At 41.5% G+C, this 27,604-nt stretch overlaps 1 protein-coding gene and 1 long non-coding RNA gene across 11 annotated transcripts in view; both read left to right on the top strand.

The window, feature by feature from the left end:
* Window positions 1-2,955, top strand: part of LOC146973433 (uncharacterized) — a 64,748-nt gene extending 61,793 nt beyond the window's left edge. The window contains exon 3 of the long non-coding RNA XR_015037756.1: window positions 1,864-2,955. This is a non-coding gene — a long non-coding RNA (uncharacterized LOC146973433). The remainder of the gene's footprint in view (window positions 1-1,863) is intronic.
* An 11,473-nt stretch (window positions 2,956-14,428) lies between these two features.
* pax2a (paired box 2a) overlaps window positions 14,429-27,604 on the top strand; it is a 38,790-nt gene continuing 25,614 nt past the window's right edge. For 8 of the 10 annotated variants that reach the window (XM_085799979.1, XM_085799973.1, XM_085799977.1 and 5 more), the window contains exons 1-2: window positions 24,318-25,021; window positions 26,460-26,625. In XM_085799979.1, the coding sequence (XP_085656105.1) occupies window positions 24,979-25,021; window positions 26,460-26,625 (209 nt within the window). In that variant the 5' untranslated portion in view covers window positions 24,318-24,978. Of the gene's footprint in view, window positions 14,534-20,538; window positions 20,697-23,190; window positions 23,396-24,317; window positions 25,022-26,459; window positions 26,626-27,604 lie in introns of those variants that run through there. The other 2 variants (XM_085799975.1, XM_085799970.1) reach the window with 2 other exon arrangements.

Raw genomic sequence — 27,604 nt, 5'->3', positions numbered from 1 at the left:
AGTCTTCATTCACAATATTTAAAGGCTAAAACAGAAGGACTGCTCTGTAATAGGTTTGAGTTTAGCAATCCTTCCAGGCTCCAAAAAGCATGTCTTACTGTTTTATGAAGCCATGACACACTCATATCATCCTTTATGAAGCCAGAAACCAGCCCTCTAACACACAGACCCATCAAAGCCAATCCCATCAGGGGGATGTGGGGCAGAGATGAAATTGGTCTCTTTAACTCCCTGTACCGTAACATGCTAATGCAGGACAATGACTCGCTCATTGCCTGCTATTATGGAACATACTGGGGGCCCAACATGAGGGCTGTGACAGAAGTGGTTGCATGATACATGAAAATGCAGAGTGGGAGAATTCAACTTTTTACTTGTCAGGTGTGGTGGCGTCAAGCAACATCCTTTGAAGTTGGAAATGAAGATTGATGTCTTACATTGCTGTTATTAATATATTGATGGTGCTGTCAAAAACATTGCAAATAGCATTTTTTACTCTATATTGATGCATTAGCTCAGGTAATTGATGAAAATCCTGTAAAACTCTTTAATTTTTCTCCCTCTTTCACGCTATTTGTCTACCATCTGCTCCACTTAGAGCTCCCCTGGGGACGGTCGTGATAGGTTGAAATCACCGCTGATGAGAGTCCTGAGTGCTTAAGTTTAGACCCATAGAGAGCATCACACTCTGTGCAGAGCTAAAATCGCATCTTATACACATAAAGATAAAGCAAACTCTAATGAAACAGAGAGACATCACAACACGTTTTATCAAAGCGTGCACAGACATATTTGTACATACAGTACGTGTATATGATCTGTTGAATTCTTGGATTTGTGGGCCTGAGAGCTGATTACCATAACTTTAACACAGTTGGAATAATTAGAGCTAAAAACATGTAGCTTTATTTGACAGTAAAATATGATAAAATGTGGCCTACATGTAATTGTTGCTGTAGATTAGGCTCTGAGCAGAAGGCTAGAAAAAGAAACCCACTGTGTAGCCAAGGTGGAATACAGCTGTTACAGTACACCAAATAAAATAGAGACAAATATGTTAATTCACAGCTGGCACAGTCTAAGTAATGCCAAACAAATATAAATCCACACAAAGCTGTTTTGTCCTGGGGATGACATAAAATAGTGATTCATGTCATGGTTAAATCTGGAGTTAATAATAAGTAAATAACACTGAGCTCACAGCCAGTATAGTTAAAAAAAAAAATCACATCGCAATAACAATTATCTGAGTGGATTCTCCTAAAACTACAAAACACACAGTGAAAATATGTTGATGGGATTGGTGTGTGTGTGTAGAGGGGGGGTAATCTCTCTGTAATCATGACAGGCGTAATGTGAAATGAACTGTAGCCACTCTCCTTGACCAGTTCGCAGTGGTCAGCGGTCCACGTCCAGGAGACTAGATTGGATTTATTGCTACTGGGCCAAAGGTAACAAATACATGCAATATAAAGGCGGAGATGGATGCCATTATCACTGGATGGATTTTGTGCCCATCATGAGGGGCAATCACATGGAATAGATTGATACTGCAAGCAATACTTTTTTATTAGGCTTATACATCTTAACTGGACAATTCACTTACAAGAAGGCAAAACAGGAAGTAGTTGAACCAAGTAACTCTGCAGCCAGAGGCAGACAACTTTAATCATATTTCCTCCTCTCTTCATTCAGTACTTTCTTCATTTCTCTCATCGTTCGCCTTTCTGTTTCTTTCTTTTTTTAATGTGAGCATCAAGGAATCATACAGGTCAAACTCTTGACTATTGTGATTACTCAAAAACCATTATTGCCCAGAGGTTTCACTTGGCTGAGGTGGAAATATCTTCATCTCATCCGCAGGGTCGGCCGAAGGTTCCCGGGAGTCCTCGGAGAGATGAGATGAGGTTATGAGAGGTCATGTAGAACAGCTAGCATGACAGCAAATCAGAGGCCACCCCTCCGGATGGAGTCACGTGAAACAAAAGGAAACAAGGAGATGAAACACAAACACAAACCTCTGTAGGCAAACACCACCACCTCGGAGCGTTCTGCAGCACTTATGACCTCATTGCATTGTTTTTTAAAAAAAGGGCAAAATTGATCTTCATTAAACACTAAAGTGTGATGTTTTTTTTAGCTATCCAGGCTCTCTGAGTAGTGTGATCTACTATCAGGAAAAATAAGGAAAACCTACATGTATATTTTTAAAGTGTTTGGTAATAGATTTTTAATGTTCATTTGTCTACGCCCCGGAGGCTTGGATCTTTGACATTTGAAATAATTGTTGTTCGAAGGATCATCACCAGCGGAGGGTTGTGAATAGTGCAGGGACGATTTGAGTAAATGACTGTGTCAGCCTGTTTATTTGTAACATGATTGCCTCGGGCGCTGCCGCAGGACAGCTATTAGAGGGTTCGGCCATAAAGAGATAGAAAGAAAAGCCCAGCGATCACCCAAAAGTTAGCACTTAATGTGACAACTTATCAGACAACAGCTCCCCACAGAGAATGTGGAAATGACACAAAGAGAGGAGGAGGGAGGGAGGGAGCGAGGGAGGGAGCAGGCAGACATCATTGCCCACAGCCAGAATAATATAATATGAGGATGAGGAAGAAACTGTATTATAATTACAATTATCTTAGTGGCTGCAGTGTCAAAGATCACATGTCTATTCAGAGTCCCGAGTATCGCCCCATATGTTTTAGCATATTGCACAAAGCTGCCCAATCCATGTTAGCCTGAGGCGAGGCAGGGCACAGAGGACGTCCAGCCCTGTATTTAATTAGATGACTCTAATACCTCTCGCCTGTGGCAAGGCCTCAAGTGTAAGTGGGTTTTTTCTTTTACTGCCGTCTGTAAGAGCTGCTAAATAAACACTGTAGGTCCCAGAGGGCCCGAGATCATGAGAGGATGCATGTCATTCCCGAGATGTAACAGTGAAAAACAGAAAGATGGAAAAAGATGAGATAAGAATGTGCGTTTTAGAGACAAATAATGTCAAACTGTTGTTGTCAAATTACAGGTCACTTTACATGCAGCTATCTACATAATTCTCTTACCTTCATTTATTACCAAACTACAAGGAGGCTCGTTTCTTGCACCAGTTTTTTTTTTCGTGGTAATATGATTTTTGAGGCTTCTTCTCCTTCTTCTTCTTCAACACACATGACTGTCAGTTTGTAAATGTCATGCCCCTGCCACAATTGAAACCACTGAAAGTTACTGTTAAAAGACGGACATGTTCAAAAAAAAAAAGAAAAGAAAAACTGTCCCTAGAAAGCTCCCAGCATCGCTCGTCTCCACAACAACTCTGGTCCAGGCTTAGGAATGCTTGTAATCTCTTCTGGCAGGGATGGATCCTGTGGCTCAGGCCGGCTGTGCGGTGGACAGTCCCATTGTTGCTTTAAACCTCAAAGGAGAGAAGGAAGATAGGAGAGCAGGCAGGAGGTGGAGAGGGAAAAAAACAGTGAGGAAAAAGGTTGTAGAAGCAGTTAAATATAGTGCAGGGGTGGATGGATTAACGGTGTGGGGTTGACGGTGAGGAGCAGGTAGCGTCTTTCCCTTTAATCCTCCTCATGAAACTCACCTACTCGCTGTTATCCTGTGAAAACTATTGTTGCCGTGGTATCTGTCAACTTCAGTAATATTTGCTGTTTATTCCTTTTTTTCACAAGTGGATGAGTTCATGTTTTTTTTTTGAGTATTAAGGAAAAAAAGAAATTAATCATTAGGGATGAAGATGATGTGGATCATCTTTTTGTTTGTTTTTTATCTGTGGCTGATGAGATGGATAGGAAAATATTCAACACAGAGAAAGTCTGGTGTGTGTGTGTGTGTGTGTGTGTGTGTGTGTGTGTGTGTGTGTGTGTGTGTGTGTGTGTGTGTGTGTGTGTGTGTGTGTGTGTGTGTGTGTGTGTGTGTGTGTGTGTGTGTGTGTGTGTGTGTGTGGTGTGTGTGTGTGTGTGTGTGTGTGTGTGTGTGTGTGTGTGTGTGTGTGTGTGTTTGGAGAAGGCTGAGGGGGAGGGACCAAGGTTTTTGGAGATTATGCTAAATCAGGGCCAGTTACAAGAGGGGGTGGAGCGGGAGGCCAGACAAAGACTGAAGAGGATGCTGCCACTGGCATTTAAATGGGCAAGAGGGTGAGGAACTGAGAAAAGTAGAGGGGGAAAAACTGAAAAAAACCCCAAAAAAAACAAGAGAGAGAAAAAGCAGAGAGTTTCTCTGCCATGACAGACACTTTTTTCTGGCTCTTCAAACAGATGCTGAGGCAGATGGTGGTGAATTAACAGAAGATGGGAGAAGAAGAAATGAGAAAGCCTAAAACGGGCCCATGGAGGGCAGACATTAAAATATTGTGTGTGTGTGTGTGTACAGACATTAGTTTATGTGTATGTGTGTGTGTGTGTGAGAGAGAGAGACTGAGTGTGTGTGTCTGAGTGCACAGGTCCAGGGGAGAGGCTGTTAAGCAGTATCTCAGCTGGGAGGACTAAAGAGGATGGGTGGAGGATTCCCAGTCAGAGATACAGCTCGCGATAATAATCACAGGCGTGAAATTACAATGCTGATATTTGTTGCACCCCAGGGTGTGGTGTGGTGGGGCTACCGGAGCTCGGAGGGCCCACATATCACCAGAGGGCCACGCTGGCTGGCGGTCATCAATGATCAGAAGAGCGGCCCCTCACCCACACCGCTGCCCAGTGTAGATCCAAATCATCCAGCAGAGTCGCTGTGTAAGAGCTTCACCTGTGGTGTGGTGAGGAGCGGCTCAACTTTAGCATGATTATAACTAATTTATGTTACTTTCTTTAATTAATACTTTTTCATTTAATTTACATGTCTAGTTTTACTCACATTTAAAATTAAATGTAGCTGTCCCAATAAAAGGTCTTCTTATAAACTATATAAAAAACACCATTAGATTTGGTCTTTATGGGGAACAGAGAAATGTATTTGATACTTTCAAAACTTAGTTTGGATAGGAGGTGATGGGTGATGATGCACACATCTGAATCTCTTTTTTCTCTGGGCCCAAATACTGAAGTGATAAAGTATTCAGTTTAGATATTTAAGTATTGCAAGATACTAGGAGGCAGATATAATAGTCATAACACAAGAAAGATGTGTCTGTGTTTTGCACTGGGTATAAATTATTATAAATTTGATGCAGGTTAACTTAAATGCTTTATAGTCAACCTGGTTTATTTAACAGCACACATATTTAAAGTCTGTTTTCCCACCTGCAATGTAACAAAAGACACAAACTGTTATTGTAACTAATAAGTAAGGTCTTTATCGTAGTGTCATCCTGATGTGGTTGTCATCCCGTTTAAAATGTATTCAGGGAGCTGAACAAAACGTCAAAGTTGACCAAACTGACCAAGTTGAGTTTTGTAGTTTTTACTAAATTACTCAGATATTTTGATGACCTAGAGCCGATGGTAATTAGAGTTCTGAGTAATGAGCAGCACTTTCCCGTCTGTCCATCTTGTTTAACGGTGAAATCTGAAGCAGAGAGGTGGCTGGACCTACTTCAGCATCAATCTCCACTTGGCTATGAGCCAGACTGTGACAAGATATGACACCACATTTTCTTCCATCCACTCAGTGAAGGGAGGGGGAAAGAAGCTCATTTTCATGTCCATCATCTCCTGCTCTTGCCACTACCTCTGTGAAGCCCCCCCTCCACCTCCCCTTTATCTGGGGTGAAAGTGAAAAGTAGATGTGTTGTCAGGGCAAAACTGATAATGGCAGTGGGACACAGACTGATCCCAATTGCCCTGCTTTCAGCTCCTGCCACCCCCGAGCTCGGCGGCACTAAAGGGTCCACTGACAGATGGGATGGGGCACTGTGAGACAGAGTGCTGACTTGGCATAAAAAGCCCACCAAACAGGCCCTTTCTCTTGGCATCAGAGGCCTGCAAAAATAGTTTACAATAGAGATTATTACTGCTTGCACTCTGCCTTACATTCATCATGCTCATGCGTTTTGTTTTTTTTTACTTACACACATGACATCAGAAATTCACAGTTTTATGAGGGAAATGAGAGAAAACATGTCTTTGAACAGATAATGACTTTCCCAAAAGATTAAATGATTATTTGAAGAGTGAAATTGGCAAACGGCCCACTGGTGACTCAAATGGACAAAATTTCATTGCACATTAAATTATGTTGATAAGTCTTACTCTTTGAAATGACTCCCTTCAGTTTAACTTTTTCTTTAATGTGGTTTCTCCCAGCAGGTTCTTATCAGCTTTGGGGAGCATTCAAAACTGCATTCCTAAGTTTGGGACCAAAGCCAGTTTGAGCACAGTACCCCTTCTCTACCTCGCTGTGTTTATTTTCCTCCATTTGTAAAGCAGCCGAGTGGCTACAATGCACAGTGGTTATCACTTCACAGGCCCATTTCATTCAGATAATCTTCACCTCTCAGCAGAAGGAGAGATAACTCATGGGATCTATCACCAGAAGGAGCGAAAAGTGAAGGTCATTATAATGTCATCACAAGTTATCCCGCTGACCCCGACGTCCCACAGATTGAATGTTGTCCTCTGGAGAGTAGAAGTAGGACAGAAAAAAAAGAGAGAGAGAGAGGAGGGGACAGTTATAGAGAGAAAGAGAGAGAAATGTTGACAGACAGGAAGTGAGAGGAGGGGAAAAAACTGAAAATAATAAAACATATTTATGCAGAAGTATGTTGCATTGGAACAGGTAATGTATAAGCTGCCTGTTAGATTTATACCAGAGAGAATTGGCTGGTAAAGATGCACTTTATCTTCAGACATGAAAACAGTCCTTCTGCTCTGGCACAATCCCAGCAGGGCCTGGTGGGAAATTGCTGTTTTTACATTTCTGTATCATTTTCCCACAAGGAATATGGATAACAAATGAAATATTCAGCCCCGTTGTCTGATTTATTCCTTTTATTATCCACAAATATCAGCCCAGCAGTCAAAAGAAGCCTCGTCTCATTCAGGGGGGCTCTTCCCACTTGGGGCCTGACAGCCTATCAAGTCTCCTTGCATAAACAGGTCAGCTCCAATATGTTATACTTTAAGGTTTTCACCATGCAGAAATCACTAAACAGAAATCGAAAATTACTGAGGAAAAATCCCCAGAGGTTTCATAGTGGGGCTCTGTGCAAAAACAGAATACACAAACATCAAATCAAATCAAACAATATTAAATCCACATAAAGCCAGACACAGTTAAATAATGGGATGTTGTTCCTTATCTCTAATGTTCCTTTCAGCATGGGATTTCTCTGAGTGATCCCCCTGCATTAAAAGCCCCTGTGTTGTTGTGATGTTTGCAAAGTAGGAGAGACAGATGCCCAGTTACGGCCGCAACGTAACACAATGAGCCTCATCAGATATTAGTAAGTGACCATTAATGAACTCCCTATGATAGCCCACTGAGGAATACACACAAGGGCCCTGGGGACCGCGGGGCAGCGGGGGGAAAGGGCCTCATGGCATTAACATACTCCCAAGGCTACAAGAGGCTTTTAAATGGCCAATCAATAAAGAGCATTAGTTCATCGTGCCCTCTGAGGGACCCTGGAGGTGTCTGTTGTGTGTTGAGAGGCTGCACAAAAAGGGTAAAGTGTGCAGTCAAGAGCCCCATTCTTTGTGGATGATGAATGTGAGAAACCAAACATGGGCTCAATTCGTTGTTTGGGTAGTAAAGTCTCAAGATTTAATTTAGCAAGAGAGCAAATTCAAATGAGTGCTGTATTTCTATGGCTGAGAAAAAATATATATATATTTAACAAAACTCAGGCTTTTCAGTAGTGCTGTGCTTCCCAAAAGCCCTTGGTACTTTTTTTTTTTTTGAAGACAAGACAACATCAACATTTAACCGCTACTGTAAAACCAGGACAAGGGCATCACAAATATCATGTGACATTTACTGTACATATCCCATTAGATAGCTATGAATAAAGCTAGACCTGCTCTGCACCCAGCAGTTTTATTCTTAATTTTCTCATTTGTGTTATATGGCACAATGAAATGGATATCATTACATAGAATAGCACTATCATACAAATACCATGCTGTGTCCTTGAAGGCAGCATAATAAATGGTTCATCACTGGCAACCAAATGGCAAGACAAATTTATAGCTACTGATCTCTCTCATCATCAGAGCAAAGTACTCAGTAAAATTTCATTGTAACTTCCAGGGAAATAAATAAATTTGCCCCCTGACCTTGAGGAAAACTCCCCTCCCACCCATCCACCTGAGATGATGGACCCCTCTGCCTCCATCACTCCCTGCTCCCGCTTTCAATCACCTCCATACATCTTACCTTCTCTTCGCCACAGTGTCCATACATAGATAGTAGGCTAAAGATAGGTGTCTCACCTTCACTTGCAATAAAAACCCATCCCCGCGAGATTTGCATAGCGTCTCTCTCTGTCTCCTCAGTCTCTTCTGAGACCCCTGCCCCCCCCCTTGAGGAGCAGTGGTAGACAGAGAGGGGGGTGAGAACACAGAAAATAGCAGATCTAGAGGGAGGGAAGGAGTGAAGAAAGAGAACAGGAATCTAAGTGAGCGGAGGACGCGGGAAAGGGTGAGAAATGACAGGAGGGGAATATGCATAAAGTCTCAGTTTAAATCAAGATAAAAGACAGAAATAGAAAATAATAGAGGGAACAAACCCCTGGACGCTGGCTCTCTCTAATGGAAACACATGGCTGAGGGCTGAGGTGTTGTCAGCAGTCTGCCTGCGCACACACTGACATTCCTGCCTGATAATCTGGCCTGCCATAAAATTAGAATAGCAAATACCCCACTGACAGAGATGCATGTCCTCCCTCTCTTGTGCCACCATAAAAAATAAAAAAAAACTCCTGCTGGTGTCTCCGAACACCACAAACTTCAATTTAAATTTACAGCGCCGCAAAAGGAGAAGTGATATGCATTCAAAAATTTTAATAACCTATTAAGTTATGACTTCAATTTCATTTTATGAATATTTTCCTTGGGGAGTGCTGCCATCACTAGAGAAAGACAGAAATTTAAAAAAGATAAATAGTGCCATTAATCTATAACATTTCTCCCATTATTCTTGAAAATGAGAAGTTATTTTTGCTCAGATCGTCATATAATTAGCTCCTTATACTTGACTCACAAGCCAGAAAATGACCATGTTCGAAAAAATGTGAAGTCTGTCATTTGGCTGAGGATAAAATCATCATTTGTCTTAATATATTGTCTCACTGACAAGCAGTATTTGAAGTTGATTAGGTTTCAGTAGCTTTATTAATAACAACTGCTGGATCAGAGGGAGGTGAGTCCTCCGTGTCTAAGGCAGTAAGTCTGCTTTGTTTTGAAAGATCACTGTACTATAAATTCTCACATGTCGTTTATAACCCAACATTGTGTTTTACTGGTTTTAAGCCGCAAAACTATTAAACAACTCATCACAACTCCACTTTGTAGAGGGTGAATGTGGGAGTGCAGCAGGGTATAATAGCTTTAATCTGTCTGTTGTTTGTCTCATGGGCATTAAACACCATCTTGATATGACTGGGACTACAGTGCACACAGGAGGGGGTCCTCATAATATTTAATAGGTCATCAAAGGGAATGGGGGGTAGACTGCTGACATTTGCCTGGATAGTTAGGAGAAACCCCAGGAGTTGTCATATGACTCATTACCAGAGCACAGTCGACTTGGTTGCATCATCGTTCAAAGACACTGTGTGGCAGAAAAATCATAATCCGACAGATATAACTATTCAAGTCACAATGGCCCCATTAAGTAGCATGAGATTTTGATTCTTGTTTCCACCCCGAAAATAGGGACTAATCAGTTAATAAAACTCTATTACTGCCATCGTGAATGAGATTGTGGCTGCCATTAGTGTGAGAAACCCTGTGAGTACAGCGGCCTGAGAGCATAACAGAGTACAGCTGGAAGAGCGCTTCCCACAGATAGATATAGATAGATTGTATTTTGGCTCTCTCACTCTTAGTGTAAAACTCCCTGAAGCATCTAACCACCTGCCTCACCACCTCCTCGCCCACTACCTCTGGTCAAAGATTAAAAGCTGCTGCAGCACTCCAACCCAAAGGAGATGAAGGGACATCATTTGGAGCTGCAAGATTTTCCATAACAGAAAAAAAAAAGAAAAAAGAAATATGGTGCCTGGGCCAGCTGCTGACCTCCTCCGGCCTGCTGGACAGCAGGTGTCAGAGGAGGAAAAGTTACTGTGAACTCCATTGTCTGTTATACTTAAATAGCCCATAGATATATTAAACAGACATTAGAAATGCAGATGTGAATAAAAAGCATAAACAGTGTTACTGTATAGGGGGGGAAATGGCACCATAGATCCTAAAGTTTCTGAGAACTGATTATGTTCAACTCTGGCTCCCTGGCATTATGTCTCTGTGTGCTGTACAAAAATAACTGCTGGAATTGTTCCAGATAAATAACTTGGTTTACAGACTTAGGCAAACCAGGCCATTGCCTAAATAAGAATGTTTTCTTAGCAATTTTGCCTGGTTAAATAAAGGTTGTCAATGATGATGAAACATACACATTTTTTCCAAAAGTGTCCATCACAAGTTTAATAATAGTAATCATATATTTAAAATGCAATAACTGTTCAAATGTGAGTTGGAAGAAATGTTTATTTAACTGAATTCCAAATTCTTCAAAAAGTGTTGATGCTGGATACTAGCAGGCCTTGCTAAATGAAGGATCGTGGCACTGAAGAGAGAGCTTTTTTCAGTTGTCACTTTATGAAAACAAATCTTAATAAAGGTCAAAGATGTTTGTCATTTAGTCCCTAAAAAAGTAACTGGCTATCAATAATGTTTACATGCAGTTATAAAGAATGTGTGCATCAAACATTTGACCATGGACTTTAATAAGTTAAAAAACCTCTGTGCAAAGTTGTTGTTGTTTTTTTTTGTCTTTTCAAAGAAGCAAACAAAACATGGACATCTCGAAAGAGAATTTAGCTGTCACATTCAAGACCTCTCAAACTTTGGACAACCCCCATAGCCCTGCACAAATCAACAGTACAGCACTTACATGCCCCTCACACATTGATTCCCCTCCCGAGGGCCCAAGCCAATTTCTCTTGTTTTCAGACAGTCTCCCTGCCTGAACCTGCAGTGGCCATCAAAGACATTCATCCATCCGCCCAGGATGACTATGACTGATCTAGCCACCAAACGATCAATTTGTATCCCTTTCTCGTTCTTCTTCTTTTCTCTCTTTCTCTCTCTCTCTCTCGCTCTCTCTCTCTCTCTATTTGCCCCCTTCATTTCATCCTGGTGCTGTTTTGTTGATGTGCAGAATATGATGAAAAAGTGAGAGCGCAGATCTTAGTGGCATGTGAGAGTAACAATGCAATCACCATCTGACCTTGGAGAACAGTTAATTCCTGTGTTCATCTATCTATATATTTGACACATGTAACTTTTCATTTCAGTGAAAGCCTGCAGATCATTCATGCAAACATAAAATAATAATTCTTTACTTGCAGGATTTGACTCTGTGGGCCACTTGATCTCTGACATGCTGAGCCATCGATAACGTAAGATCTATAGACAAAATAACAGCCTCGAATTCTACACTGAGAGTTAATTCAGAGCAGCTTCAATATGCCTGGTTTGTTCAGTTGTATATGTGTCTCCTTCATTCATTAAGCTGTAATTGGGTGTAATTCTCAGGAATGCAGCTTCCTCCGATTCCTCCAAGGCATGCAAGGTGATGATGACAGTGTTAGAAAGAGCTGTTAATCCATCTTGTAATTGCAGCGAGCAGACGGCAGGGTTGGTCGTGTCTGTGGAAAGGCTGCAGAGAAACATTTGTCACTGGGCGTGAACAATAGGTATTATGTATTTGAGTGCATGTGCATGTGTGATGAAGGCTTTTGTGTGTGTCTGTGATGATGTGATCCCGTTCCCATGTATGTGCGTGTCTTTGTGTGCTAAACAGAAGGCAATGGAGTGATTGTGTACATGTGATGCTGGCCTGTGCATTAGTATGTGGCGACAGTTGTATGTTGATGCTAATGTTGTTTGTGTGCGTATGGTGGGTTGTGTGTGTGTGTGTGTGTGTGTGTTCAGTGGGGGTCCATTTTCCTTGCTATTCACAGACAATTTGTAAGGCCGGCTGTTGAAGCCAGGCCGAAGCCTGTGGAACAGCTGGAGCCCCTCCATGATTGATAAACGTGGCGGCGAGAACTTCATCTTTCCCTGAATGAAGACAAAGGCCCCACAATGCTCAGCCAGTGTGTTACGCCTGCCTGTCGTTAAGTGTGGACTGTGGACCTGCCCCGGTCCTCAGCTGGGGGAGTCGGGGTGCCAAGAGGGAGGTCAGGACCCACACTAATTACCATTTTATGACAAAATGGTTCTTTTGTCGTTGTTATATAATTGATTTACCTTTCAGAGGGAGATCATTACGAAGTTGTTTTGGAAGGATGCGATTTAAAAGAGGCAAAAAGAGGTGAGCTTCAGTTGTTCATGTCCTCCATGATGGAAATGTGCATGAATCTTTACATGTCTACACATGTAAATATAATAGTCGTAGGGCTCCAAATCAAGTAAGTATAAGATATACATATTTGTGTTATATTGCTATCTAAAATAATTTGTCACACTTTACCTTTACTTTTTGATAATAGTTAATAAAATCATGACAGCAGGCAAAAACAACTTGAGATTAATTAATATTGAAACAGTAGAAATCACTCACCCTGTGAGTGGACATGTGCTTTGAGCAGCTCTGTGCATCCACCATGAAAATGACAGTCAAATCAGTATCAATTGCACATGATTAAAAACGTATCACCATGTTGTATTGATCCTTTCAGATATTTCCAGGAGACAGATTTTAACAGAGACATGTTCAGAGATCCGCCGCTTCGGTGTCATAAACTTTTGCTTAGTTTGTGACCCATGCAGGACCAGGTCAGTGAGTCAGATCGAGGGCCAGCTCTGTCACAGTCACCCTGCTGTGATAATCGTTACATTTAGCTGCGATGAATCCCACCCAAGGATCTGTTTCCCGCGACTACACATTCTACTGGAAATATGCGTGATGGCATTTGGATTTTCCATCTCAAGTCATCTAAACCTAGACAGCTTTTGAAAGGAGCTAGCTGCTTCTCCTGCTCAGTGTTTATTGTTGCTTCAGAAGACCCCCGACTCATACATCTATTCATTGCATTATTTGCTTAGGTGTATAATCCCCAAGTTGCAAGCGTTTCCCTTTAGTGTGAAACAAATGATGTCTCGCAAACGTGCCCCCAACTTTCTTTGTTTGACTCGGAGAGCGATGTCGCCGGGTATATCCATCCTTGACCTATTTAATGGCTGGGTTCTGTTGAAGACCCCCTCGCACAAATTGAAAAGTTTTCAGTCGCTAAGTGAAATGTATGGCTCTGCCTCTGGTCCAGAAAAATTGGGGATTGTTCTATTTTAATTCTCAATTTTAGACATCCGCCACGCGGCGAACAAAGTGGATTTCTGGCCCATCTATCGTAGCGTGCTTGTCGACATTTCAGCTGCCAGGACACACGATGAATGAGTGAATACTGATGAACACAAAAGATGTACCCGAGCCATTTTTTTTATCCTTTCTTGTTGTTGTTGGTGTGGAGATGGGGGGGGTGGGGGGGCAAATAGAAGAGAGGAGGCGCCCTTCGGTTCCCCTGGGAGTGAGGAACCCCTCTCCATATTCAGAATATTCGCCGTGAAGTTCAGAAAGAGATATCAATCTCACTTTGAGGCTCCTGGCCTTCATTTGTTTGTGAGAGATGCGGAGCACTGCTCAGATGACTGTGCCAATTCTTCAAATCCCACTTACAGTAGGAGTTCGCACACACAAACACACACGCATACACACACACACACACACACACACACACACGCTTAGATGCCATACACAGCTGAGCATCTGCCTCTTTCCCGAGCCTGTGTGTCCCAGGCAGCAGTGTGTGCAGCGGTGGAGTCTGCACTGTGCCACTGTAAAGGTCTTGATTGAGGAAGCAGCCGCAGCTCTGTCGGCAGCTGAGAGTTAAGAATAAGAACACCAACACCATGGCTGTTTGGGCTGAGGCAACACAAGTGTATGTTGGATTAATGGGTTAGTTTTTCTGTGTCACGTTCTCTGAAGAAGAATGTGTGTGTGCGTGTTTAGAGGGGGAGAACATTAACAGTGACAGAAAAGCCTGGCAGGATTCATAAAATAAAAGGTCTTTGCATTTGGTATTTTCTGTATGGACAATGAAATAGACCAGGGTGGGAGACATCTCTCGACTGCATTACCAAAATAAAGGCTTAATGTAAAATTAGAAAATGAACAAAATGAATATGTTTCCAAAGAAAACAGAGTTGACATTTGCTTATTTGGTTTTACTTTGAGTCCTCATCGTATAAATTGTAATAATGTCCGATTGTGTGTTTTTACTAATCCATGTTTTGTCTTGTTGCATATTTATCCAAGATAGAGGAGGTGGCTGCCCTCACTCGGAGCCGTGGTCTGATAATGATGATCAGAGGTAAGAGAGCAATTTGTAGGAAACACATGTTAGATTGCCTCAGTGGAACATTACGCTGGTGCTCGGCATGTAGATGTTAGGTTCTTAGCTGCTGACAGTGCAGCAAGCAGGGCCAATAATGACTCTAAGAAGTGAAATAATTACATGCATCCACACAAATACTGCCATTCCTCACCTCAATGAACACCCCCTCTCTCTGGGTCTGTGTGTGCCTCTCTCTCTCTCTCATAGTGTGCTTGACGTGATAGACCCTCACTGATACCAGATGCTGACGTTATAAGAAGCAGTGGTTGACTGTGAGGTGTGTTTTGGTTTTACCTTCGATGTGTCTCGCCTCTCGCTCTTTGTGTCTCTCTATTTGCGCCATCTCTGCACCCGTCTCCTAAAGACACCGGTGTGTCAAGTGTCCAACCTGGCCCTGGTTTGGTTTTAGCAAGGCAATGGGCCATGCAGGCCTTTTTTCCCCACAGTGGGCTTCTGAGTGGAGTCTTTGCCCTCGTACGCCTTCAGCTGGGCCTGCTTTACCCACACTATTGATTGCAGGTGATGTTCTGGACTCAGTCCAGCTGACCTCAAAGGGAAGTTAGATACATCATTGTCCGGAGAGGAACCTCTAGAGACCAGACAGAAGCAGCACATGTGTCAAGCAGTCTGTCCTGTCGCTGCATCTGTCAACAAACACTTTGAACACAAGCGTCTGGGCTGTTTAGCATGGAAAACTAAACTTAACATTCATTGATTTCAGCGCTGGAACAGAAAATAGACGCTCCACATTCAACATTCATGCTTCATCTGCTCTGTTCCTTGAATGGACACCGATGCACCACACACTCCTCAGCTACTTCACCTTTCCCTTCTGCCTGCTAATTAGAAATCTTAATATGCAATCATGTTAACATTGGGTCTAATTTGTGCGCCGTGCATCTTTGTTTCTTACACACCTCACAGCAATTGATGGATATCCAATGAGACGCACAGTCCCTGCCAAAGGGAGTAGCTCTTGCAGCTTGTGACACATCACTGAGGCTGGGGGGAAGTACGCCTTAAATTAATTAACATCGGACCTCTTGTAGCTGCTCACTTCTGTAAACAAACATTTTAATATGCAGTAATTAATTAAATCTGCCAAGCTACTCTGCCCCTCCCATAGATCTTCCTTCACTCTTACTTTCCCCATCTTGTTAAAGAGTTTATTATGTGCTGCGAGAGATGAAAAGGAAATTCATAACTTTGTCCAGCACCACCAATCTGAGTCGCAGATATCAAAATTTTAACTTCTGTCCATAATAGTCGATTTCTAATCCAATGACATCCAACCTCACATTTCCTCCATTATGAAAGACAGAAGGAGCAAATGTTACCTGACACTTGTGAAGAATTGACCAATAAATTGTACATCGCACTAGTCCTGCCCTCCTTAATAGCTTCTAGGTTCTGGCTGTGAGAGAACAAAAAGGTACCAAAGCCTCTTGGGCCTCTTTGAGCGACGGCAATGAATAATGTTTGGTCTGACAGATAGTCACACATGTGTGTTTTTGACATCCAATATAGTGTATTTTGTTCACCAATAGTGTGTGTGTTTTATTTCATGGCTCAACAAGATGTTTTCATGAAATACGTGGTATTAAATTAGAGATTTTATGTCCAACATGATCAGTTTTCCACCTTTGAATGATGTCAAACGTTAACACAGAGACCACTTGAGTTGACTGCAAATATACAATCCTCTCAAGTAAATTATGCAATACGCTTATGTAATACTTATGTTAATGCTATAAATAAGGAAACAGCTATTGAGTTAAATCTGAAGGGGCGACTACATTATAATATAACTGTGCCAAATATTTATGGATTGAGATTTATTTGGTGAGATTTCTTATTCAAGATAAATAAATTCAAACACTTCAATAAATCCCTCAAATTATCTACAGTGGATAGTTTTGCATTTATCAAAAATGAAAAAAAAGAGAGATTGCATGAGTTTATGGAAATCCACATCAGCAGGGAATGGATGCAGACTCAAGGGGCATCACTGCACAGGTAAGCTGCTTTTGGAGGGTTCATGTAAATCCTAAAGTCCAAAAGTCAATTACTGGGGCATCTCAAGCGTGTGTTACTGAAAGACTCTGATGTTTTATTGAAGAGAGGCTTTAATTCATCAGGCTTCTCAGCTCCCTTTCATGCAGCTTGGAGAGGGAGAGCAAGGCACCTCCTTCAGATGGCCAGTGTCATATATCACACACACACACACACAGAGAGAGAGAGAGAGAGCACACACTAATGCCCAAAAACAACTCTCAGGTGGTCTGCTTCACTCCACTGACCAGACCATTACCCCTACACACACACACACACACACACACACATACAAACACACACACGCCCATATACACACTGCCCTCTCAATGCAGACCACACAGACTAAACAAGAAATCCCAACTCATCCATGCAGTGTCTTGTGCTCTTTCTGTGCACAATTATCTACATTTCAAACAAGCCAGTGACAAATGTTAATTACAGAGAAAAAAAAAAAACATTCATATTGCAACCACCCACAGTTTGATAGTCACCTCACTGGCTGCTCTGCAGGGCCTTGAGATCTGACAGTGGTGTTTAGTTTTGATGTCATCGCAGCTTGATGGTTTGGGAAGGTGGGAGTTGAGTGTATTATAATGCCATTCCTATCTGCTGATCACAGTGCGTCTCTCTGCGCTTTATCCCCCCTGGAATATTAACAAACAAACACTCGTTTCAGGCTGACACGGTCCCATCACAACACAACGAGTCCTGTGACTCTAATGTCTCCACAGCTGGAATTAAAGCTCATGGTGGCATTGCCCAGAGTGAGGCAAGCAGACAGCTTATTTTTCCACTGTGATTAGCCAAACTGTGCTGCTCATATACAAATGGAAATGGGATGTGCATGAGTGTCCCCCTCTCCTTACCCTCTCTCTCTCCCTCTCTCTTCCATCTGTCAAGACAATAGCTTTTAATCTTTAATCCATGAGCAGCCATTGAATACTGGGGAATTACAAATTACAGATGTTTTACTGTGTGTTTTTTTCCCTCCCACAACAACTCCTGTCCGCTGTCTGCCTCCCTGTTCAGGCCCTTCAGCTACCTGCTATCACGATGTTAACACACAAAGGTGTTCGCTCTCTGGCACTCGTCGCAAACAAATGTGTACAACACACAGAGAGCGAGATAAACACACGCGCGCGCACAGATTCGCGCATTACACACCCTCATTCTGTGCCATCATGGTACCATATGACACTGTCATCATTTGGTAATTAAACCCTTGCTGGCTTTAAATATGAAAAGCTGGCAAGAGTTGATGATGATCATACTGGCTGTCGCTCAGCCCAGATTTCCCACAAACCATCCAGACACCAGGCAGGAAACATATTGTCCTGTTGTTGTCTTAGTTTGTCCATCCATTCTCCCTCCGAGGGAAAGACATGTTAGACAAACTATGCATTAAACCGTTTAGGATATAATAGTAATAAAATAGTGCGCGTAACATTTGTTAAATTTGTGCATCTGCTTTTGTATGTGCTGGTGCATGGCGTAATAAATGATGGGCACAGGCTGGTGCATAGAGTTACAGTGGCCTCCTCTGAGCAAGGAGAGGGAGGTGGTGCCAGCAAGAGAGGAAGAGGAAGAGGAGGGGGGAGGGTGGGGTGGGGGCATGAAGGGTGAAGGAGGGAGGTTTATTTAATGTTCAGCCCATGAGCAAGTGGGACACTATTTTTAAAAAGGGGAGAGGAGGAGGGTGGAGGTGACAGCGTGGTGAGGGGGTGTTGGAGGGTGAAGGGCGGAAATTCAGGTGAGAACTTTGTCTGTGGAGAGGAGACAGGAAGAGAGGGTTTGAAGATACATACCTCAACACTAACCTGACCCCACACACACACATACACACATACACACATACACCCACCCTTCAACCCATTGCGCACACACTCCCTCACTTTCAGCGCCCCTGGCAATCTTGGACAGAGTAGATACCATTGACCAGTCTAATGGACTATGCCATAAGACACCCCCCCCCTCCTTCCTCCTCACCTCCACATCCTCCTCCTCCCAACAACACCGCCCCAACCAAAATCACTCCTCTCCCTCAATTTTCAATCTGCCTCTCCTGCAGACTCCGGTCATAACCCATAAATGTGGTGTGTGGCTCTGAGAAGAGCTTAGGTTCCATTACTGGCAGCCCACACAGCTTTATGGCCGTTTAAGCTCCTCGATTTGGGTTCCTCCCATCCCGATGTTCCTGCAGACCCCCAGTGTGTCGCCTCAACACAGAGATGGAGGGAAAAACCACTTAAGATCATTAATGTCCAGATCACCAGGGCAGTCTCTACTCTCGCTGTTACTGTAATTTCTGTGCTCACAGCAGTAAACAATAATACAGCAAAGACAACACAATGTATCAGTTTGACTCTTTGTAGATTAGCCTGAATTAAAATGTAGGTTGTTTTCTGTAGGATAGAGATTAGTATGGAGAATCTCATGCAGATATAAAAATATAGTGCAGCACATATTTGGATAAATATACTGTATTATTATGTGATGTCATTTCTCCAAAGTGAAAACTATAGTTTAAAAAATTACAGTTTTTTCCACAAGTTAATTTTCCTAAACATTAAAGCTCTGTTTAAGTCCACATTTTTTCTTTTTTTTATTATTATTATTATAACATATTAGTTTTCAGTCACAATGTAATTATATATTTTCTATGTATCACTGTATATTTAAAATGAGAAATATGGACAATAATGTGATGTGATGTTTTAAATAGGACACTATAGGACAGTATCCAGTGGGAGAGCAAGCTCCTTCTTTAAATGGCATTTTAAGTGAAGAGCCGATCTTTTCTCGCTGAGTATTTTAGATATAAAGTCTTCCATAATATCCATTACTGGTCCTTGGTCCAGTGGCAGTGTTATTACCATTTCTGAACTTCAAGCACTGTAAAGAGTCTTATAATGCAAAATGTTTGTTAAATAGCCGATAGAGAAGCTATAATCTTTTAATGTTGAGTTTTATAGCTTTACCACGCTCTGTCGTTCTTGTGGATATTGTAATATTGCATTTTTACTGGTTATTCATCTGTTAATGTTCCAGTTACTAAGTTTTATACTCTCTCTGATACTTTTTTTTTGTATTCTCTCACACTGTTAAACACATAGAGAAAGTTTCCTTTGTGAAGTTTATCTATATGTGAGTGGACTAAATCTCCTAGTGATCACAGTTTAAAAGCCAACATGTCCAAACCATGATTGATAAGGAGCTATGTTGGTGTGTATATATACACACACATATGTTTATATACAAGGTGTGCTAGAATTCTACACTATGGCTTTTCACTATTTTGTCTTTTGTACCTAATCTCTCTCTCTCTCTCTCTCTCTCTCTCTCTCTCTCTCTCTCTCTCTCTTACACACACACACACACACACACACACACACACACACACAGTGACAAGATGTAATTTCATACATGTTTAGTGGCATTCAGTGCTGTTACAAACCTGCAACACTATACTATAGACTGAATTAGATTAATTTAAATGAAAATGATTTTAACAAAGTTAGTGTTGATGAGGATCTATGAAGTCTGTCTGAGAATGTCCATGCGTGTGTTATTTCTGTTACAAATTGTCATAAATAATATCACAACGTTTTAATCATTTCAAACTGAGTGTTATCGTTGAGCACTGACTGACACACACCACTGAGTGCGAAATATGCCGCTTTTAAAATCTACATTCATCGTGCTGAGTCAAATACTTGAAGCTCCAGCAATTTACAAACTGAAATCTCCTTTCATTATTATTATTTCTTAACACGAGACAAGTTTTAGTTACAGTTCCTTTTAATTCAGCACCTGCAACGCAATGTGTTCTTTGATTTCTGTTTTTTTTTTTTTTTACCCCCTTTATCAATTCTTAGTTCATTGGAGCAGGGTTGCTTCCTCTTTTTGTTGTCGCCTAAACCGTTTAGTTTTGGATGATCGGTCAAAGATTCTGACAACCAGCGGGTAGAAGCACGACGCCCAGCCGGGGAGGGAGCGCAGGAGGCCGGACAGATCTACTGGGCTGCATCGGGGAGACGCACCATTAGACAAGGGAGAACCATGCCTCACAGCGCTGGTCGATCAGGTAAGGATTTCTCTCTCTGCCTCATACTAATGTCAATGTTTGTTTGCAGGTATGTTGGTTGCGCTGTGTGGGACAAATCTGTGTGCAGGCTGCAGCTCTTTGCTTGTACAGTCTCTCTGGATTGTTATTTCACGTTTTTTTTTTATTCTTAGATCAAAAAAAAGTAACCTATGCTGTGCTTTCCCCCCCAATACTGTGCAGTGACATCATGTATTTAAACTTAGTGTTTTGTTATAGTATAAAGTCAAATTAATATCAGAACATTATATTTGGATGTGGCTCATTGTTATTGTTATCATCATTGTCATTATTATTATTATCACCATTGCACCTGATAGCTTAATAGTCTATTAACATCACCTATATGCTTGGGGATATAATTGAAAACATAGATCACAATCTAATTCACCTCTCAATTTTGGGTTTAGATGGGAAGATCAATGGAAAACAGTTGTAATGATCTAATTAATTATGGCAAAATTAAAAGCAAGTACAAAATCAATCTGTGATGGTGTCGAGGATAGAGTCAAATTGATATCCATCTGCTCCCGTTATAAAGCACATGAATAAGCAATCTGAGGACGCAGCTGATATCCTGCAGTTTGGCATAGCCTACCCATATGGCTTTTGGGGTGTCAGGAGACACCAAATCATTGTGGGATATTACAAGTGACTCCCGATATGATGCTGATGTTTTGACTAATAGGAGGGAAACAAAATAGATATAAGGGAAGTGCGCAAAGAATTACAGCTTGGTGGTGTCTGACGTGCAGAAAATGAGTCTTTAATATGTGGAGTGTGAAGTATCTGGTGCACAACGTTTGTAGAAGTTGAGTTTTTGCAGTGTTAACTTCACTGACACCTGGAAGTGGTGAATGAAGTTTATACATTAAAGAAGTGCAAAGAGAGGTTGTTTATATTTTTGCATGAGAATAAATACATCTATTTTAAAATGATTATTCTCCCACAGCCAGACTTTATATACAAGTGATGAAGCTTTACAAGTCAGACTTGTAGCTGTGGCTTATGTGGTAAGGGGACATCAGGGCTCTTTAAATATATGCCAAAACTCATATTCCAACCGAAATATGAAAAATGAATGTAATGGAAAATTTTCTAATCACTTTTTATTTCAGTCTCTAACTGCACGTCCCACATCTACAAACAAACATCTGCACCCATAGTAAACAAACATTATATTATTATTAATAATATTTCTAATCACAGAAATGTTTGGCAGCTCCATAGTGTCAAATACACGTAATATCGATTGTTGACGTTTGAACGCGGTTACAGGCCATATGCCCACCCGCCCACCCAAAAAAAAAAAAAAAAAAAACACGGAGGGAAAAAGATTAATTTGGTCTCCGTGGAAATTCATGACCCTCCTTCCCTCTCTGCATCTCTCTTCTACCTGGCTCAACACTACAGTACACTTATTAGAATATAACGTATTATTATAATATTAATAATTATTATTAGTTTTTACCTAAACTGTAACCTATGTTTACATTTGGGATAGTGCATTCCAGTGTAATGAAAATGAAAGCCAGGCCTTAAAGATCTATTATGGGGAGTTAACCTCTGCTGATATCAATAAAGCCCCCTATGTAAACTATGTAATTGTTTCAAGTGTCTGAAAGAGTCTGTGGCATTAAAATCAACTGTTCTCATGGAGTGTGACAACTGTGTCGAGGCTTCCTTATTGTGCAATGCAGAATGCAAAAAAAAAAAAAAAAAAATCGAAAACAATAATCGCATTACGTCCTCGGTGGCTGGGGTTTTAAAAGGGGTGAAGTCAGGACTAACAGTTTCTTAATTATCCCACCGTTTGTTTTTTCGCTGTGGCTCCGTGACACGGGGACGTCACCGCGGCAGCTCCACAGAAGTACGGGGGGCAAATCGGGGTGTTGTGGGGGAAATAGAAGCAGCTTTAGGGCAAAAGTGCACTGACGTGTGAAATTACAGCCCATGGTGCTACATATTGTACCAGAAGCTCCCTCCCCAAAAAAGAAAGAAAGGAGAAAGGAAAGGAGGGAGAAAAAAAAAACACAAACAAAAAGAGGAATCGTCCTCAAACTTGTCCAGAGGGCAGCTGGACGCAACACGGAGCCCTGTGTCATGGAGTTCGTAAATCCTCTAAATAACAACTATATTATTATTATTATTATCAATAATAATAATAATAATAATATGTTATTGTTATTATAATAATTATTATTGTTATATTTTTTTCAAGACAACTAAATAATTTAAACTATGCAGCAGATTGCAGCTTCTGTGGACAAACAGTGCTGATATCATTTTACTGCACACAATCTTTATTTTATTTATTTATTTTAGTCATTATTTTTTACACTGCAGCTCATGTGGGCTTAATGGCAGTGAGTTACAGACATGCAGAAGTTGGCTTCAACCTCACGCCTCTAGCAGCTACTTTTCTTTTAAAGCTCTGACTTGACTCTGACTGTTTTTCCTCTTTGTTGTCCCTCAGATTGAGTTCCACCGGAAGAGATTAGGGGAGCACAATTCAGCTACAGTAGACTTAGCATCAACCTTTGACCCGGCCAAACCTCAAGCAAAGCATCAGCCTGTATACCTACCTGCCTGCCTGGCTGCCTGGCTGCTGCATGAGCACAGCGGGCTGTGCGTACCCTACTGTATGAGCGCCATCTACAGAGCGATGCTGCTCACAGGCGGTGAGTAGTGGAGGAAGGTGGCGGTGGCGGTGATGATGATGGTGGTGGTTGATGATGATGGTGATGATGATGATGATGATGATGATGGCCTAGTGACTGACTCTCCCTCTGCAGGCTGCCAGCTCACCTTTGCGCACACCTCCTGTTCAGCCACAACTCGTCTGTCAGGAGGAGGAGTGATAAAGTGATAAAACACAAATCATGCAAAGACTTTCACACTTTCTGTTTTGTTAGAGTCTGTTCTTCTGATTCATTTAACAGCAGGAAGCTTCGTGGGGGAGATGCTGTAAAATCAGCAACTCATCTAACAAAAGAGAAGGGATTTTATTTTTGAAATATGATTAAATATATATTTAGATAACTGAGATAATCTGAGTGTGCAATTTGATCCAGGGGCTATAGGTTATGGGGTCGCTCAGTGATGTTCAGGAGCCTCCAAAAAGTCAGTTTCATTTTTAATTTTGTGAAATAAATATAATTTATCTGTGTCACTTTAAAAATGTGGTGGCATCAGTGAAAAGCCTTGAAGTGGTCATCTCTTCCCTGAGTCCCACTCATCATGTTGTTTCCGTCGGGACCCCATGAAAACATCTGAGCATAGCATCGCTTTTAAACAACATAGAGCAGCTTGACAGTGCTTTACCTCTCTTCTTACCCCCCTTGCCTTTAATTTCCTTGATTCTTCACCCCCAAAGTCTCATCATTTCCCATTTTGTCTCCCTCCCCTTCCTGGCTGTCGGATGCAGGGACCTCCTCGTTTGAGCTGCAGGTTTTTACGTGGGCGAATCACAAAGTGTTGGAATCTATTGCCTTTGTCTGACAAGTCATCCATCTCTATGCGAGGGGATCTGTGGGATGGAGGTAGGAGTAGGGGGGAGGGAGGGAGGAGGAGGAGGGGTGGTGGTTGTGGCGGCGGCGGCGGTGGTGGTGGTGGTGGGGGTGATCTGTGGGACTGCAGCTTTTAGAAACAGACACACAAGGAGAGGGGTTTCATTCTCAGCCCAAAGCTTGGCTCAGGCACAGCCCATTCTGGAGGAGAGGGGGACGCACTGCTCTGTAGACTTCGCCGTGTCCATGTTGTTGTCATCTCCGCCCCTATCTGATTAAACCACAGAGCCCCGCCGGTTGCTCCACGCCGTCAGAGGAGAGGAGGATCTGTTTTTTCCCCGGCCTCAGATTCCCGCGAGCGGACCCGTGGAGACTTCGAGCTACAACCGTTTTGTTTTTTGTTTTGTTTTTAAAAAAAAATATTTTGCTCATGATGTCCTTTAAACACAAACAGTGACCTCGGTTTAAGCCAATGTTTGCTGCGACCGGTGCGCTCTGCACACGCGTGGGTCATGCTCTGCACCTGACAGCCAAACCTTTCCGCAGACTTTTCACTTCACAGTTTCACAGGAGGAAAACTTAGCATCGCTCCCTCCAAGAAGTTATTCCCTGCTGCAGCCTGCGGACTCTGCCCACACGGACTGTTCTACACCAACATATAAATTGTTGTTGTGTTTTTTTTTACTCCTTTAAAGCTGCACCAACGAGGCGAAACGGCGACCTCAGTCGATTACCTTTCTTTCCTTTGCTATCCCATGGATATTCACTGCAAAGCAGACCCCTTCTCAGCGATGCACCGTGAGTATACTGAATTAGTTTAAAAGCAAAAAAAAAAACACGTCTGTGCTGCCACTTCAGCTCCTGCTCCAGTTAGATCCAAGACGTTTGCAACGACAGTGGTGTTTATTTATTGAAATGTGCATTTGCAGCCCATGTATTTTACATTTAAAGTCCATTAAGGCAACGTGTTATTACTGAACTGGGAAATCAAACATGATTTTTCCCAACTCTCATAGTTCCTCCTTAAAAACACACTGGCAAAATTTAAAAATAGATTTAATAACGTAATTTCCCACAATGATAATAATAAAAAGAGGCACAGAAAATATTATTGAATGGCTGGAAACGTGCTTCAAAACAATGATATTTTAATAGCACGTGGGTCAGTGAAAAGTTTTATTATTATGTATTAAATTTTGTGTATAAATTGTAATATAAATAGGACAATTTGAGCTGGTTTAGGCACATTTAGTATTAAGTGAGAAACTAGAGCCCCCCTCCATTAAAATACAAAGCTTGTATTACCTGTGAAATGACAGATGCTTTAGGGAGAGCAGAGCACGTTGTGTGTAAATTGTGAACGTGTCGCTTTGTTTTCCAGCTCCCACTTCAGATTTATAAAAACTGAAGTAAAACAAAGAAAAAGGAAGGAAAAAACAAGCAGTTGTTGCAACTCTTAATTTTTCCTAGTGTGTGTCTGAGTGTGTGTGTGTGTGTGTGAGTGTGTGTGTGTGTATGTTTGTCCATATGATATGCGTAAAGAAGAGCCGGCACTGTGTGTAAATTATTTATTCCTCCTCATTCGCACCATCCGCGTTTGTAATATGAGTTATCAAAGCTCATTTTAATTATTTACAGTAATTGTGCAGGAAAATTAAACAGGTTGAAACACAATATCTGCGACATGTGTTAGGCTGCAGGGGAGGAGATGCTCCTGGAAAATATTGCCTAAGCAGCTTCACGTACAGGGGAGAGAGGAGTTGTTAGTAATTCAGCCAGTAATGTATTTTTTTTATTAGTATTATTATATTCAATTTTGTTTTGTTTTTTATTTTTCATCTAAATTATTTATTTTGTTTACTTGAAAGCAGCTCAGTACCTGAACTTTACTGTTTCACACTTTGTTTGCTTCCGTATTTATAGTTTTCACCAATTCAATTATTATTATCATCATCAGCATTAATATTATTATTATAATTTACAATTGTTGCTTAAATATACAGTATTTCCTACATAACACACTTACACACTTCTGTTTATGGGTAGGCTACATGTAACCCATGTTAAATGAATGTGTGTGGTTGTTAGTAGTTGTAATGGAAAGAAAACCTCTTGGACTAAAAATAGCTACAACACATAGTTTCAAATCAAATTGACCCTCATGAGGTGAGAGCCCGTGTCTTCTGCAGGTATGTAATGTTATGCTCCCCCTGTGCTGCTGTTGTGTCCCACGCAGGGCATGGCGGTGTGAACCAGCTCGGTGGGGTGTTTGTGAACGGCAGACCCCTCCCGGACGTGGTGAGGCAGCGGATCGTGGAGCTGGCCCACCAGGGCGTCCGGCCCTGCGACATCTCCAGACAGCTACGGGTCAGTCACGGCTGTGTCAGCAAAATCCTCGGCAGGTAAAAGGGGGGAAACCACTTCCAACAGAGCCCTATGTGTGTCAAACATCAATCTTCTATAGCTCGTATGTGCGCACCCAGCTCTATTTCAGCTTCAGTCATCGGTTATATAGGCAGCTCATTTTTTAACTTTCTCTTTTTTTATGTTTTATTTATTTTTTTTGCTTGAACACAGCAGTTCTGAGTCCGAGATTTTCTATCCATCACCTGCAGCCTCGCGAGAGAAAAAGAATCATAATCATCAAATTAATTTTAGGAGGGAAGTGTAAAGCTTAAACATAACAGATATATATTTTCATAAGAAAAAAACAACCCAGAAAAAATAATATTGGGGCTGTATTAATATTAAAGGAGACTGTATGTGATAAAGAAAATATTATAAAGCGCCATGAGGTCACTTGAAAACTGACTTTTCAGTTGTATAACACCACAGTCTCCGGCCACTGTAAACTCACCCTTCAGCACCACAGTCCATTACATTAGAAAAAAAAACCCCATAAATACACACTTTAAGTTGCTGTATTTTTTCCATCAGTGTAAAAAGCTGGTTTCAAACTGACAAATTAGTTCAACATCTTTATTTTTTTTTTTTACTTCAGAGCGCAAATGCTGTGAGATAATATTTTGAAATATATTTTTTTCAGCTATCAGAAGGCATTTCAGAGGTATTTCATTTCACACACACTGAATGTTTGTCACCAACATTTATACCAAATAGGTCATGGTGGCATGTCGTGCATGCTACTGTAAGATCACGGAGACTGTAGCAAATGAGGTCTAAACTGTCCTTTTGTCCTGTCCGTCTCACTTGCCTTTATAAATTGTGTAATTTCAATTACACCGCTTTTCGTTGGAAACCCGCTCTGTTCACCTTCCAGCTGACACACAATTAGGCCCATATAACAGCACACCTCCACACCAGTTATAGATTAAAGCCGCCATCATATTTGTAGGATCTTTTATTATTATTATTTTTGCC

This window comes from Trachurus japonicus, chromosome 15, assembly GCF_045865225.1.
Source record: "Trachurus japonicus isolate A0001 chromosome 15, Traja_1.0".
Classification (NCBI taxonomy): domain Eukaryota; kingdom Metazoa; phylum Chordata; class Actinopteri; order Carangiformes; family Carangidae; genus Trachurus; species Trachurus japonicus.
Note: the sequence above shows the minus strand (reverse complement) of the source record. Positions and strands in the feature narration are given on the sequence as shown.